Below are 16,843 nucleotides of genomic sequence, written 5' to 3' on the forward strand. Positions count from 1 at the left end.
CTAGATTGTTTGTTGAATTTTCAAAGCTCTCATACCATGTTGAATTTGCAACACAAGCCTATGAGATCAAACAACAAACAAAAACAACTTCCACAAACGAGAGTTGCACAAAAGAATGCTATATTCTAGTCAAAATTAAATAATGCAAAATTACAAGATAATTACAATTGTACAATGAGGCGCTTATAAAGAAAGCACAAAGCTAAATTTAGTAGAACTAAAGTGCAAGCATGGGGAGATAAATAAAGATCAACTCTAGCTAACCTAGATGCATAAAAGCTAAACAAGGTGTGTAACTAAAATAAGCATTCCTAAGTAAACTTAAGCAGAAAAAAATAACTAGTTGTAAAAAAGATACTAATTTAGCTAAATATGCTCTAATATTATTGATTGATAGGAATATTAGGAAAAAAAACTCAACAATAAATAAAAATTTCAATACCCATTTTATACTTACCATTCTTGACTAACAAAACCATTAATATTTATGTCTACCAATTTATATACTGTTACTAATTAACTTAAAAATCCCTATTACATTTGGCCTGACCATGGTTTACACATGAGCCCTTGCTTTACCTTTGCTTGTTCCATTCATCGATATCTATCAAAAGATAATAGGACAAACATTATTTTGACATAAACTATAAATTTAATTAAAGTGATTGTACACCCCAAAATTCTTGGAGTATTTGACCAACCCTCGTCCTAAGAAGTTAAAGTGTCAGGAAGATTGCATAGAAGAAGAATATAGAAATTTGGCCTACCAGATTTTTAATATATGAGTTAAATAAGCCACTTTATATTTGAGCTCCTTTTTAGTAGATTTGGCCTTTTTTCCATCTTTAGCATGTCCACTTTACTAAAAACTTAGCTATCTATGCTCCCTCTTCCCTTGTTGGCTTCCTTGACTTGTAATAGCAGTAACTATATAATTTGTTGTCTATATATATGCTTATGGAACATCATTCAGTGGGGTAGTCATTTGACCTTTTCAAGATCCTTGTGCATCAATGGTTATGGTGGATCTCTCCCAAGATTTATTAGGGGAGGTCGTCTAACAAACATGGATGGGAGTTGAGAAAAATCATCACTATGAGGCTAAAATGTTCACTTTTGTCTTTATATTATATTACTGGACACAATTTAAGAGCATTATCACCTATACTCATCTGTTGATAAGAAATTTGATCTCATAAGTTTTTCTTGTCATTTTATCATTGTTATTGAGAATCTCTATACAATTGAATATTTTCTTGTTCAACTTGACTTTAGACTTGCTAAAATTTTGGAGAATTAGGGGTTGGAGGAGGATTCTTTACAAGAGAAATAGATTTTATTGGAGTGTATCTTCTTGATGGAGTGAGTATTCTTAGTAGAGGCAAAGAAGGTGCTATTTTAGGTGAAGCAAAGGGTTGCATAGGAGGGGTGAAGTAATGCTTTCAAAAGATGGAGACTTCTCTAGAAACTAGGTCCTACAGGAAATGAGAGATCGGGTTTTAGAAGAAGAAATCATAATTCTTCATTACACAACTTAAAGCTAGTAACACAAATAAAATCGACTCAGATAGTATTTGATGTAATGAACAAGAGAAAGAGAGATTCCTTCTAGCTTGAGATATAAGTGTAATGGATTTTTTTATTGCAAATCAAGTTCCAAGAAGACCTTATTATTGTAATGATTCTAGTATGATTAAAATTTTACACCATTTAACTCAATAATTGACATCATGATTGGAAGACTCAAGATTAACTATACCCTCAAATTAGTTATTTATGCTACATTTCATATATATACTAATTTTGTTTAAATAATGTGACGTGGTGATAAATCAATAATGAGAGTGTAAGAATCCAATAACATCCATTAAAAACTAATGATAGAAGCACTGGACACCAATATGTACTTTATTTAAAGGCAATATCAACCATATTAGAAAGTAATCCCACACATATTAAAAATTGAAATCAATAATATTGAAATTCACAACTAGACAAATTAAAAGTTATTAGAAGCATTGGACACCAATATGTACGTTATTAGAAGCCAATATTAAACATATTAGAAACTAATCCCACACAAATCGATAATATTGAAGTTCACAACCACACAAACAGCTGATAAGCTTGGAGTTTTGTTCTTTGGCAAGATAAGATTCTTCTTGCCAAATACTTTAAGGTTCACACAATTCACAACCACACAAAGAGCTGTTAAGCTTGGAGTTTTGTTCATTGACAAGATAAGATTCTTCTTGCCAAATACTTTAAGGTTCACAGATCAGGTTCTCTCAAATGCATATGGAAAGCTTGGCAATTAATTTCACAAAAGTTGTGTAGGGTTTGAACAATCTTTTAGCTATGGGCTTAGTTTTGCATCCTCTTCTATATGATGGAATTGTTTAATTCAAGCTAATAGCAATGCCTTTGGCGAATAACAGATTTCCCAAGAAATGTCAGAGAAATTAACATACTTCCCAAGAAATCTCAAATTATTTTTAGTTCCAGTTTATGGCAGCCCCAGTTTATCTTACAATCATCTAACATAAATTACAGAGTTCTAGTTCAAGAAAAAGTAATGGCGGAAAAGGGTGAGAAGACTGTAAAACGAGTTTGTGTGACTGGAGCAGCAGGTTACATTGGATCATGGCTGGTGAAGAATCTTCTGGAAAGGGGCTACACAGTGAACGCAACTCTCAGAGATCCAGGTACTTTTTAACCTTACCCTAAACCCTCTGCCTCTTTTAGATCTGTTAGATCCTAAATCCTTACCAGTAAATAATGTATTCTAGAGGTTTTATTTTGAAAAAATTCAGTTTAACGTTTAAATAGAGACTGTTATTTTTAAAAATTCAGATCTGCCAGATCCTATATCCTTACTAGTAAGTAATATGGTTTGAAGATTTTATTTTGAGAAATTTTATGTTTAACGTTTAATTGGAGACTGTTATTTTAAGACTTTAAATGGACTTTTACCGAAAAATTGCAGGAGACGAGAGGAAATCTGGATCTTTGTTAGATCTGGCAGGAGCAGAGGATAGGCTTAAGCTCTTCCAAGCTGATCTGCTGAAAGAGGGAAGCTTTGATTCTGCAGTGGAAGGTTGTGAAGGAGTTTTTCATGTAGCTGGTCCTATGGGTGTTCGAGCTTCATCGGTTAGTAACATATTAATGAAACTATCAAAAGTGTTTATCTTAATGAAACCATTTTAATCATTTTATTATCTAAATGTTAGAAAAGATATAATTATTTATCATTTTTATATGTTTATGTAAAATTGTTCATGAATGTTTAACTGATAAGTTTTTTTGATATTTAGTAATGAGTTATAGTGGACTATTCATTCTAATGAGATGGATTCATATGAACTATTACTCATGAAACATGATCAACGAATTTAAAATATATTTGTATAAATAGACTAGGTTTAAAATTATTATTGATTACTTGACCAGTAAATACATTGAGGTTTAAATAAGATAGTTTTTAATTTGTTGCAATAAAAATGATGAGACACAGGAAGATTACATTGTGCCTGCTGTAAATGGCGTTCTTAATGTGATGAAAGCATGCACAAGAGCTAAGTCTGTTAGGAGAGTGGTTTTCACTTCATCTGTTTGTGCTATTTGTCCATTGAATGACAAGGGGGAATTAGTTTATTCATGCATTGATGAATCATGTTGGAGTCCTCTAAATTTCCTTAAATCGCAATCAAATGCTTTGTCTTGGTATATGACTGCCAAGACATTAGCAGAACAAGAGGCCTTCAATTATGGTGCTGAAAACAATCTTGAGGTTATAACAGTACAATCAGCTTTTGTCATTGGGCCTTGGATTACAGCTACACATGAGTTGACATCTGTCCAAGTAATATCAGCTCTAATTGGAGGTATAAATAAATAAATATATGAACATTTTCTTATTATTAGAAAACATATGTGATTCTTTATATTTCTAATATAGTGTGTTTTTCACAGACAATGATATATTCTATGAAGTACTAAAGTATATGCAATTCACATTGGGCTCCATACCAATAGTTCATATAGAGGATGTATCCAATGCCCACATTTTTTTGATGGAGCATCCAAGTGCACAAGGTCGCCATATTTGTTCTGTTGATTCTGCAACTATCAAGTCTCTCAAAGATTTGCTTTCCAAACAATTAAAGATTTCACTTAAGTAAGTAAATATTTTTTAATAATTTTTTAATTGTTTTATTTGTCTAGAGTAGATATTCTATTAATAACTATTGTCTTTGATATTTATTTTAGGTTGTATGAGGAGGACTCCATTAATAGATATGTACCATTTTCTTCCAAAAAATTATTGGATATGGGCTTCTCTTACAAATATAGTTTGGAGCATACTTTTGAAGAAGGTATAGAATGTTGTAAGAAGAATAAGATTTTGAATTAATAATTTAAGGCATCTTAATCTATTTTCCAAAATAGATTTACTTAACCACAAACTTATGTATCATATACAAATTCTAATCATATAAACTTTGAATTTGTAATTCTCTCGGATTAATAAAATCTTAATGTATTCCTTCGAGAATGTTTTATTTCTCTGGGTTCACTAAAGTTCTCTACTCTTAATTTCATGTGACAATTCTGTATTAGTTTTATTAAAAAAATTATAGCTTATCTAATTTTTTAATTTTCCATTTATTTTCTTTACAAAATAAAAGTTTGTTAAATTTGACTGCAATAATGCATTTTCTAATATGTTATAAATTCTTGAAAGAATAAATTGTCTAAGTTCCTCATTTGTATCATAAACTCTTGAAAGAATAATTTGTATAGACTATGACACTGCAATTTCATGATGCGCGGACATGACGTGGCATGGGCCTGAGGTTCCTTACTAAGTCTTGGTGACTAAATTGATTGATGACTAGGATCCACGTGCTATGCTTTTTTTGCATGTTGTGTAACCTTCATATCACGGACAACTTGAATTATGCATACTTCTTGTGCCATGTAGTGACAACTCAGCATCCTTTTTTGAAGGTCTGCTGATGTATGTGGGCATATCCAGGTGACTTACGAAATTGAAGAACAGATCAATGCAAAGATTCTATTCATGCATATGAGCCATCATGGCAGAATTGATTGATAACCACCAAATTTCCAAGATATTATGCATCAAATGCTTTTTCTTGAATCCCCACAAGTGTCCAAGAATGATTTGTGCAAATAATTTGCAGAATTCAAATTGTTTAAAAGTTGTAGAGGTAGAGAATGGGAAAGTTTAATTTTCAACTCAATTATGTGAAGTTTCTCTGTAATTGTTAATTAGAAGAATCTGCTAGATTTAAAAAGCTTAAGATGGATCAATCAATCTTACAATTTTCAAAGGTTAAAAAAGCAATAGAAAATTACATAATAGTCAAATTTTGAGACTCTTCAAGGAAATAAAATGATGTCACAAGATATAGTGTCTTATCTAATAGAGTGCTTGACAAAGTAGAAGGCACAAGGGACGTAGCTATCCTTGTGCAATGATGGGATTCATTCAATTTTTATTATAGAAGAAGTATTGTTTCCCAACCAGTGCTAACAATGATCTATAATTTACATCTTTGGAGACTAGCAATTCTCAATATTTTCATAAATGTGGACTTCATTAAGGTAACTGGATATAGTCCAAGTATCATGGTTGTAACTTATGGGTTGTATATTAGAGTTCAAGTAATTGGAGATAGCCTTAAGCAACCTTAATTTCCATATTAGCTTACACATATATAACCACACTTCAATCTTCAATTAAAAAAAAAAAGGGTTCATATTTGAGTTCCTTTCAATTCCTTTGAGTACTTCAATTGAAGTGTTTCTATGGTGAATGTTCCTTGAATGCTATTGATTTTTTAATGAATGATTGATATAAGATAATGCACATTAAGTGCTCTAGAATGCTACCACATGGTAATAATCATGCAAAGCATGCATTAAGCCAACTCATTAAAAGAATGGTATGAGCAAGAGATAGCAAAAACTTAGTTTAATTTTTTGCATTTTAAGGGTCACTTTTGTATAGTGTAAGACGAATCTTTTGTTGTTAGATTGACATGGGTAATGAAATACTATTTATGATATAGAGAATGAATGCATGAAGAAATGGTGGGCGTAATAAATTTCAAATTTATTTCAATACATAGAAATAAATAAAATAAGGTCAACTATATATGAATGAATTCATGTGAGTATGTAAATAATATAAAAATGATCTCAATTTCACATATGTTTGTCTTATTTGTTGATATACAATTTTATTGATAAAATTTCTTAAAAGGGGCAAAAACCTAATTTGGAATAAGTATGGGTATGGAAATTTTACCATTACGATAACATGGGAGGTGAGGTTGAGTAAATTAACACCATACCTTATTCAAGAACTCTATGACTTCAAGATCTTCATTCAACCAAACCATAAGCATGATAGAGTATAGACCATGCCCTTCAAAATCTTAGTGGTATACATTGTAGCTATTATAAAGTATAGAGAATTACGTGGGAATATTTAAATTGGTCCATACTACTCAAGATATGATATACATTGTACTTGTGGTAGTCTAGCCTTGAGTGGAAATAAACCTCAATGGGTACTCTTCAATACATTGGAATATATATATGAGTTGAAAATGAAATTAGAGCTTATGTAACATTAGCCTATCAATTGAATAAAAGATTTTTTTTCTTCCCAAAATAAGATATTAGTAAAATGTGTTGGAAGATAAAACCTTTGTTAATTTTGATGATAAAATAAAACATTACTTAGAGATAGAAACAAAGCAAGATACTAACTTCATTATTTTGTGATCTAATTGACCCAAGTTTACCTTATTCAGTAGTAAGGTAACTTTAATTACAATCTGTTTTGTCTTACAGTCTTCTATCATTAATTTAATTACAGAGACCTAGTTCACAGATAAATAATGTCTTAAGCAACCCTATTCTGAGAAAAAGTAATGGCGGAAAAGGGTGAGCAGAGTGTAAAACGAGTGTGTGTGACTGGAGCAGCGTGTTACATTGGACCATGGCTGGTGAAGAATCTTCTAGAAAAGGGTTACACAGTGAAAACCACTCTCAGAGATCCAGGTACCTTTTTTTCTCACACATAATATGGTCGTGCTTAAAACTATAGGAAAGAGAAGTTTCATTTTGCCTTTGTTAAATCTCTCAGATCCAAAAGCTTTACCATAGATCATCATTGCTTTTATTAAATCATGTCAGTTTTTTTTATCAACATTTCGGATTGCATTCTATGATCTATCTTACGATAATATAGAACTATAAGAATTATCACATTCTGTGATCCATCATGTAAAACATTATGTTACAATTTGGGTCTTTGTCAGATCTGACAGGAGCAGAGGATAGGCTTAAGCTCTTCCAAGCTAATCTACTGAAGGAGGGAAGCTTTGATTCAGCAGTGGATGGTTGTGAAGGAGTTTTTCTTGTAGCTGGTCATATGGGTGTTCAAGCTTTATTGGTTAGTAATGTAATTTGACAATTATAGGTATATTGTAAGAAAATTTTGAATATCATTTGTGTTGTCTTCTACAGACGGCTTAAATCACACACTAGCTTAAAATTGTTAAACACTTAAAATTGACGGACATCTCTAGGTTTAATATGTTGCTTAGTGTGTGTGGTTTAAGGCCGACCAATTTCTATCTTTTTTCTTGAGAGACACTATTGTTGGTCTTTTTGGTTGTTTTGTAATCAGGCCCGGGTCCTTCACATGATTTTGGTTCATAGCTCTGATCAAAAACATTTATCTTAATCAAACCATTTACTTTTTTCTAAATAACATAAGATTTGTATTTATCATTTTATTAAGTAAATGTCAAAATAGGATATTTGTTTATCATTTCAAAAGTAGATGTAAAAATAGTTCATGAATGTTTAACTGATAAGTTATTTGATATTTATTAATGAGATCACTCGTGAAACGTGATTAAAGAATTTAAAATACATTTTTTATTCATAGATTAAGTTTAAAATTATTATTAATTACTTGACGAGTAAATCCTTTGATGTTTAAATAGAATGACTTTTAATTTGTTGCAACAAAATTGATGGGATGCAAGAAGATTACATTGTGCCTGTTGTAAATGGCGTACTTAATGTGATGAAAGCATGCACAAGAGCTAGATCTATTAGGAGAGTGGTTTTCACTTCATTTGTTTGTGATATTTGTGTTGGAATTTATTAATTGCCCTAAGCCCAGTCAGCCCCCAACGTATATATTTCCTCACCTACCTGTTAGGAGAGCTGCAACATAATAGCCTAGAGAAGATTTGGTTGGGATCTCCATCCCAACAGCTCCTAACATGAATGCAAAGCAGTTAACAAGGTAGGTAAGTTTGAATTTGAATTTGGGGGGGGAATTTTTGAGTGGATAGAAAAGATATAAAAGAGAAGAACATTCTCCAGTAAGTTAAAGAGTTCAGAGAGTTTAGAAGAAGCTCCAGGAGAAGTGCAGCTCCAGAGTGAGTGCAAAGAATTTCACAGCAACAGCCTGTAGGTGTCAGTGTGTGGTTAATCAGTTGAGCAAAGATCACTCTTTATTTCTCTTGACTGTGTGTAGCTCCAAGTGAGCAATTTGATTTGTAGTGAGCCTAGAGAAGCTCTGTTTTATGTGTTTGTATGCAGCTCTTGATCGCTTCCTATAGATTAGAAGTTTGTTGTTAGTTTATAGTTTGTATTTTGTCATTTCTAGTCATTTAATAGAAATAAAAGAAATCTTGCATGTCTCCTTGTGTGTTTTGAGTTTATTCTCTATGGGTTTGTTCCTAGCTATTTGGGAATTGAGACAACAGTTTATGTGCATTTTGGGTCCACCCATCTTGAGAGATTTTGATCTCTTGACATGGTATTAGAGCTATAGATCTATCCTAGCTATAGAGCTATTAGAGCAATAGATCCCTAAATCTTTATGTTTGAGAATTTGTATTTTCTGGGTGTTTGAGTTTTGTGTGTAGGAGACATGGTTGGAGATGAAGGAAAGAGTTGGCAGCAGCCTCTGTCCTTTAATGGACAAAATTATGATGTTTGGGCCAAGAAGATGAAGACCATCATAGTTGCAAATGATTTGTGGGAGCTTGTGGTTCAAAATTTTGTGGATACAATTGACCCAACTTAGTATGTTGCCCTCACAAACAATCAGAAGAACTAGTTGAGGGAAACAAGGAGAAAAGATGCTAAGGCATTGAGTTTGATCAAAGCAACCTTGATAGAGGTGATATTTCCTAGAATAGAAGCAACTAACTATACTAAGGAAGCGTGGGAAATCCTCCAAACTAGCTACAAGGGGACTGACAAAGTCAGATTGGTGAAGCTCCAAATGCTTAGAAGAGATTTTGAGACTCTTCAAATGAAGGACAGTGAGTCCATTTTAGAGTTTCATACAAGAGTCTCTAGTTTGTTGAACCAGCTAAGGTCAAATGGAGAAACCATGGAGGAGCAGAGGATTGTTGAGAGAATCCTTCAAATTTTTCCATCAAAGTTTGATACAATAATGATTGCCATTTAAGAGGAAAAGGATCTGTCAATATTGACGGTTGATGGGTTCTCTTAAAACCCATGAGAAACTCCTAAATAGGTATGCTACTTCTTCCCAAGAGCAAGCCTTCAAAGCTCAAGACAATGCAAGAGTCAAGGGGAAAGAAAGAAGCGGTAGGAGTTCAAGAGGCAGAGGTTGTGGCAATGAAGATAGCTTAGGACGAGCAAACAACAACGAGGGAGCAAGCAACTCTCAAAATAAATCCAAACAAGGCAAGAAGAATAGTAGCTCGAATCAGAGGTATGACAAGAGAAATGTTGAATTCTTTAACTATCATAAATATGGACATTATGCAAGAGATTTCAAGATAAAGAAAGGTAATCAACCAAAGAAAAATGCTAATGTGGCTGATGTGAATGTGAGTGAAAATAATCAGTCCACAACCTTCATCATGTGCAACATTGGTGAATAAGGTAGTCTAGAGATTTGGTATTTGGATAGTAGTTGCAGTAACCACATGAGTGGTAATGAGAGTTTGTTCTCTTTTATTGAAAAAAATGTCAAGTCTGAGATCAAAATGGGGAACAATGGAATAGTTCCAGTTGTGGGCAAAGGATCTATTATGATCTGCAACAAGCAAGGTGAGAAGAAGGAAATTGGGAAAGTTTATTTTTCTCTAGGCATTAAAAATAATCTCATTAGTGTTGGACAACTGATCCAAAATGGATACAAGTTGCTAATGGAGAAGGGTGAGTGTGTCTTTTTTGATAAAGATGGGAGTAAGAAAGTTGTTGTAGTAGTTCAAATGACAAAGTATCAAATGTTTCCTTTGAGAATAGAGACGTGTTTCTCTTCTTAGTCTGGTACTGCCCCTCCCAAGAAAGTGTGTACAACAATGCAGTAGTTAAAGGCCCTCAAGAGCAGCATTGAAGACCTTTCCAAGTTATGGCATCTTAGGTATGGACATTTAAGCTATGTTGGTATGAGTTTATTGTCCAAGAAAAGAATGGTAGATGATTTACCAAGGATAGAATAGCCTTGTAGCAAGTATGAGGCTTGCATTTTGGGTAAGCAATATAGGCTACCCTTTCAAAAAGGAAACTCTAGAAGGGAAAGAGCACAATTGGAGTTGGTGCATACTGATTTGGTTAGCCCTATGCATACCATATCTATTAGTGATTTCAGTCGTAAAACATGGGTTTATTTTTTGAAGCACAAATTTGAAGTTTTTGATAATTTTTTGTTGTTTATATCCCAAGCTGAGAAGGAGAGTGGACATTGCATAAAGGTCCTAAGGTCACATTGCAGGGGAGAGTATACCTCCAATGCTTTTGTGAATTTTTGTAAGCAAAATGGCATCAAGAAGGAGCTAACAATTGCTTATACTCTGCAACAAAATGGCGTGGTTGAGAGAAAGAATAGGACCATTGTGGAGATGGCAAGGAGAATGCTCAAAGCAAAAGTATTTCCAAATGAATATTGGGGTGAGGATGCAACAACAACAGTATATATCTAATAAATAGAAGTCCAACCAAGGTGGTTTGTGGCAAGATTCCACAAGAGGTGTGGTCTAGGTGCAAGTGGACAGTTAAGCACCTTAGAGTGTTTGGGTGTGTGGCATATGCTCATGTGCCAAAGGAAAAGAGGCAAAAGTTGGATGACAAGGGTGAGAAATGCATTTTCACGAGCTATAGTGTTGATCCCAAGGCATATAGATTGTACAACCCCGTCACCTAGAAGATCATCATAAGTAGAGACGTTGAGTTCTTGGATAATGAGTCATGGGATGGCTCAGTGGACACCTCTTCATCCACCTCACAAAATGTGCCTAGGTAAAAGCACAATGTTGTGTCACACTTTTGTAAAGGAAGTGTCCAACACAACTAAAACTGTTTAACTTCAACCACATAAAAGTGACATTTCTAAATTGAATTTCAAAATGATGTAAAATGATCAAATATAGAAATATTAATGAAATTTATATGTGTTATTTTTAAAAATAAAAAAAAATAAAAATGACATTTGTTTTATATATTCAAAGACAGATTTTTTATGGCTGAAAAATGCCGAAAATCAGGGGTTCTAGTTGGCATCACCAAACAAAATGAAAACGAACTTATTTTTTGCTAATTTTAATTTTCCAAATAGAAGACATATATATGCAGTGTTAAAAAAAAGAATTAAATTTTGATGTATATTTTTCTCGTAATAATATTTTTAAGTTCAACATAGTTGAATTTGGTAGTTTTCATTCGACGTCACCTTTTGTCTACTAAATTTATGATTATCAAAAAAAAAATTATACCCTTTTGGAGAAGATTCTCTCATCTAGTGAAAAATAAATTTTTTAAATATTTTAATATCATTTAATATATTTTTTAATTTATAATTAGCTTCTTTTTTAACTTAAAAAACCTACTCGCATTGTTTAATTAATAAAAAATATTAAAATTAATCAAAATACTAAAAAAATTATATGTCTAGATTCGTGATTTCGAGCTCTACAAAAAGGTATTTTTTATTTTTGTAAAAACATATTCTGCCCGAAGAAAAATTGAGCAGAAGTGAAAAGTTTCAGAAATATAGACAAAATAGGTGATTTGGTTGCCACATCACCTGCCACATAGGGGAGTTCGACCGAACTATTTTGAATTTTTTTTAAAATTCTAAGCTGAAGCACTCACAAAGAACTCCTAAATGGCCCCAAGAGTCTGACCAAACTCTTGGCGCCATTTAGGTGCCATGCCAGTGACACGGGACACCACGTGGCAGGGTGGTAGTCCAGTCGGACTATCCCCAGTTAGCCCCAAGTGCGACACAACTTCATTCTTTTACCCACCCATCGATGATGATGATGAGTATTAAGATTGGGAAGATGTTGTGATGGCTCCTAACAACTCCTGACAAATCATGATAGCTCCTGATGCAGATAGGCAGTCAAGCAAACTGTCACAAAATTCTAAGAATTTAGTGAGCTCTCGTTAGATCCAGACAACTCCGGATAGCTCCTAAGAAAAATGGGTAGAAAGGGAAGCACCTAGAGACATCCAGAGAATCAACTCCTGAATGCTCCCGACGGTATAGATCAGAGTTTGCATAGCAGAGTAGCAACATTAGTGAGAGTTCAAACCCCACTCTCGCCTCCCCAATTCCAAAGAAGACCAAGAATCTAAGGGAGATCTACCAAGGTGAAAGGTATGAAGAATATTTTGATGAAAATGTGAATTTTGTATTATTTTCTCATAGTGATCTGATTTATTTTGAGGATGCTATTAGAGAGGAGAAATGGTGTGAGGCCATGGATGAGGGAATAGATGCAATAGAGAGGAATGAAACTTGGGAGTTAACTGATTTTTCTCCCAACAAGCAAGTCATTGGGTTTAAATGAGTCTACAAGATCAAAAGCAATGTTGAAGGAAGAATAGAGCGACACAAGGCAAGATTAGTGGTCAAGGGGTGTAAATAGCAGTTTGGAAGAGACTATGATGAGACGTATGCCCCTGTTGCAAGAATGGAGATCGTATGGGCAGTCATAGCTATTGCATCCCAGCACAAATAGAAGGTATTTTAAATGGATGTGAAGCTTGCCTTCCTTAATGGAGTGTTGAAAGAAGAGGTTTATGTGGAGCAGCCACCTAGTTATGAAGTTTTGGGTAATGAAGGCAAGATATATAGGCTGAAGAAGGATCTTTATAGGTTGAAGCAAGCTCCATGGGCATGGTCCAACAAGATTGACTCATATTTGATGAGCAATGGCTTTAGCAAAAGTTATGGTGAGCCCACTCTTTACATCAAGACAGCTAATGGTAAGATTCTCATTGTTGTCTTGTATGTTGACGATTTAATTTTCACCGGGGATGATGATTTCCTCATTGCTGATTTTAAAGAGGCCATGAAAAGAGAGCTTGAGATGACAAATTTAGGTCTCTTGAGGTATTTTCTAGGCATAGAAGTAAAACAATTGCATGATGGTATATTTATCTCTCAAGAAAGGTTTACTGAGATCTTGAAGAGATTTGGAATGTATGGTAGCAAGCCTGCACCAACACCAACAACCATAGGTCTTAATTTGAGCAAAGAAGATTGCAGCAGTGTTGATCCAACCAGGTATAAGAGTTTGGTTGGAAGCTTGATGTATTTAACAACAACTAGACCTAATATAATGCATTATGTGAGTCTGATTTCCAAATTTATGGAGACTTTGGAAAGGACACTCATTAGCAAGTGGGTAAGATAATTCTGAGGTGTGTGAATGGCACCAAGGGATATGGCATTTTGTATAATGTTGTAAGTGATTTTAGGCTGATTGGTTATAGAGATAGTGATTGGGTAGGAAGTTTAGATGATAGGAAGAGCACATCTGGGTATGTGTTTCATATGGGTTCGAGTGTAATCTCATGGGCTTCTAAGAAGTAACCCATTATTGATCTATCAATAGTTGAGGCTGAGTATATAGCAGTGAATGCAACAGCATGTCAAGCTATTTGGCTGAGAAGAATCTTAGTAGATTTGAAAGAAGAACAAGAGGATGGAACAAAAATCTTTTGTGACAATGTTTCATCAATTACATTGAGCAAAAACCCTATGTTTCATGGTTGAAGCAAGAACATTGAAATCAGATATCACTTCATTAGAAGTTTAGTTGATAATGGTGAAATAAAAATGGAGTTTTGGAGGTCTGAGCAGCAGTTGGTAGACATTTTCACCAAACCATTGAGAAGAGATTGTTTTGAGCACCTAAGGAGAAATCTAGGAGTAGTAGATTTTGATTTTGATTGAGTTTGTTGGCTCGGGACAAAGGGTGAGTGTTGGAATTTATTAATTTCCCTCAACCCAGTCAACCCCCAATGTATATATTTTCTCACGTACCCATCAAGAGAGCTGCAGCAAAATATCCTGGAGAATATTTGGTTGGGATCTCCATCCCAATAGCTCCTGATGTGAATGCAAAGCATTTAATTAGGTAGGTAAGTTTGAATTTGAATTCTGGTGGGGAATTTTTGAGTGGACAAAAAATAGACAAAAGAGGAGAACATTCTCCAGTCAGTTAGAGAGTTCAGAGAGTTTAGTAGAACCTCCAGGAGAAGTGCAGCTCTAGAGTGAGTGCAAAGAATTTAACAGTAGCAGCCTATAGGTGTCAGTGTGTGGTTAATCAGTTGAACAGAGATCACTCCTGATTGCCCTTGATTGTGTGTAGCTCCAAGTCAGCAATTTGATTTGTAGTGAGCTCATAGGAGCTCTTTTTTATGTGTTTGTATGCAGCTCTTGATCATTGCCTGTAGATTAGAAGTATGTTGTTTGTATTTTATCATTTCCAGTCATTTAATAGAAAGAAAAGAAAGCTTGCATGTCTCCTTATGAGTTTATTCTTTGTGGGTTTCTACCCAGCTTGAGAGATTTTAATCTCTTGACAATTTTTCCATTGAATGAAAAGGGGGAATTAGTTCATTCATGTATTGATGAATTGTGTTGGAGTCCTCTAAATTTACTTAAATCCAAACCAAATGCTTTGACTTGGTATATGAATGCCAAGACATTAGCAAAACAAGAGGCCTTCAATTATGGTGTTGAAAACAATCTTGAGGTGATAACAGTGCAATCAACTTTCATCATTGGGCCTTGGATTATAGCTACACATGAGTTAATATTTGTCCAAGTAATATCAACTCTAATTGGAGGTTAAATAAATAAACATTTTCTTATTATTAGAAAACATATGTGATTCTTTATATTTCTAATATAGTGTATTTTTGGCGGACAATCATATATACTATGAAGAACTAAAGTATATGCAATTCACATTGGGCTCCATATCAATAGTTCATATAGAGGATGTACCCAATGCCCACATTTTTTTGGAGCATCCAAGTGCACAAGGCTAGGACAAATTTGTTTTGTTGATTTTGGAACTATCAAGTCTCTTCAAGATTTTCTTTTCAAACAATTAAAGACTTCACTTGAGTAAGTAAATAATTTTTAGTCAATTTTTAATTATTTTGTTTGTCTAGAGTAGATATTCTATCAATAACAATTGTCTTTGATATTTATTTTAGGTTGTATGAGGAGGACTTTTCTAATAGATATGTGTCATTTTCTTCCAAAAAATTATTGGATATGGGCTTCTCTTACAAATATAGTTTTAAACACACTTTTGAAGAGGGTACATGATGCTGCAAAAACAATAATATTTTGAAGTAATAATTTAAGACATGGATCTATTTTCAAATTAGAGTTACTTTAATCAGAAACGTCTATACCATATAATTATTCTAAAATATCTATCATCTAATTTCATAAACTTTGAATGTTGCAATTATGTTGGCTCAAGAAAACCTTAATGTATTCCTTGGTGTATGTTGTTTTTCCCAAGGTTTAGTAAAGTTTTCTACTCTTAGTTTTATCTGACAATTCTAAATTAGATTCATTAATTAAAAAATTATAATTTGTTCAATTTGTTTTCAATTTTTTTATGTTTCATTTATTTTCTTTACAAAATAAAAATTTGTTGAATTAAATCGCAATAATGTATTTTCTAATATGTTATAAATTCTTGAAAGAATAATTTGTCTAAGCTTTGATTCCGCGCTTTCATGATTGTGGACATGACATGGCATGGGCCTAAGGTTCCTTACCATGTCCTAGTGACTAAATTGATTGAAGAATAGGATCCACGTGCTATGTTTTTATTGCATTTTTCATAGTTCTTATGTCATGTAGTGACAACTCAACATGCTTTCTAAAGATCTGGTGATGTACGTAGGACCATCTTGGTGACTTACAAAATGGTTTTGCGGCCAACAATGTTTTAGGGGATAGGACCTAGTAGTTGCGCATCCTAACTTTGCGGTTCTCAAAATCTTACATGGGAATTTCAAATCACTTCCATTTTTTTTACAACAACTTACTTGGCAAGTCCCCTTTTATAACTAAGGTTTTAGGGCCACATCATCAAATATGATGCCACATTAGCATGTTTTTTTCCAAGGTGTCCAAAACAACCCCAAGAAAAGGTGAGACCAATAGTCGTGAAAAAGAGGACCCCATACTTGTGTTTTTGATGTGGCATCACATGATTGGTTTCTTTTTATGTAACTAAGGGTATATTTCATTCAATTATGGGTAGTCCTCATAAAAATAACAACTTTAAAGTCACAACTTGGTGCAATGTTGTCAAAAAAAATGGATATTAAATCAACAAATATGGGTATTTAATCAACAACTACTATCACAACAATTGGAACACATTCAACTACTAGGTCATCTCCCTTATTTGGTAATTTTCTTCAAGTTTATTAAAACAAATGAAAAATAAAGAAAGGCTATGATCATCGTCGA

The 16,843-nt window shown here is 33.5% G+C and overlaps 2 protein-coding genes across 3 annotated transcripts; both read left to right on the forward strand.

Annotated features, from left to right (window-relative positions):
• Positions 1 to 2,122: 2,122 nt before the first annotated feature.
• On the forward strand, positions 2,123 to 4,517 carry LOC131075000 (putative anthocyanidin reductase). 2 transcript variants are annotated; one of them, XM_058011765.2, is made up of 5 exons: positions 2,123 to 2,705; positions 2,987 to 3,150; positions 3,515 to 3,884; positions 3,973 to 4,177; positions 4,270 to 4,517. In XM_058011765.2, exons 1-5 carry the CDS (start codon positions 2,576 to 2,578, stop codon positions 4,412 to 4,414), a joined length of 1,014 nt encoding a protein of 337 aa, XP_057867748.2. In that variant the 5' UTR covers positions 2,123 to 2,575; the 3' UTR covers positions 4,415 to 4,517. The 2 variants fall into 2 exon arrangements, with proteins under 2 accessions (XP_057867748.2, XP_057867749.2); XM_058011766.2 differs by lacking the exon at positions 4,270 to 4,517 and having other exon boundaries at positions 3,959 to 4,137.
• A 254-nt stretch (positions 4,518 to 4,771) lies between these two features.
• Positions 4,772 to 7,786, forward strand: LOC131075001 (phenylacetaldehyde reductase). The gene is made up of 2 exons (XM_058011767.2): positions 4,772 to 7,098; positions 7,359 to 7,786. The coding sequence occupies exons 1-2, from the start codon at positions 6,969 to 6,971 to the stop codon at positions 7,508 to 7,510; spliced, it is 282 nt and encodes a 93-aa protein (XP_057867750.2). The 5' UTR covers positions 4,772 to 6,968; the 3' UTR covers positions 7,511 to 7,786.
• The last annotated feature ends 9,057 nt before the right edge of the window (positions 7,787 to 16,843 follow it).

The sequence above is a fragment of the Cryptomeria japonica genome, chromosome 5, assembly GCF_030272615.1.
Source record: "Cryptomeria japonica chromosome 5, Sugi_1.0, whole genome shotgun sequence".
Lineage (NCBI taxonomy): Eukaryota > Viridiplantae > Streptophyta > Pinopsida > Cupressales > Cupressaceae > Cryptomeria > Cryptomeria japonica.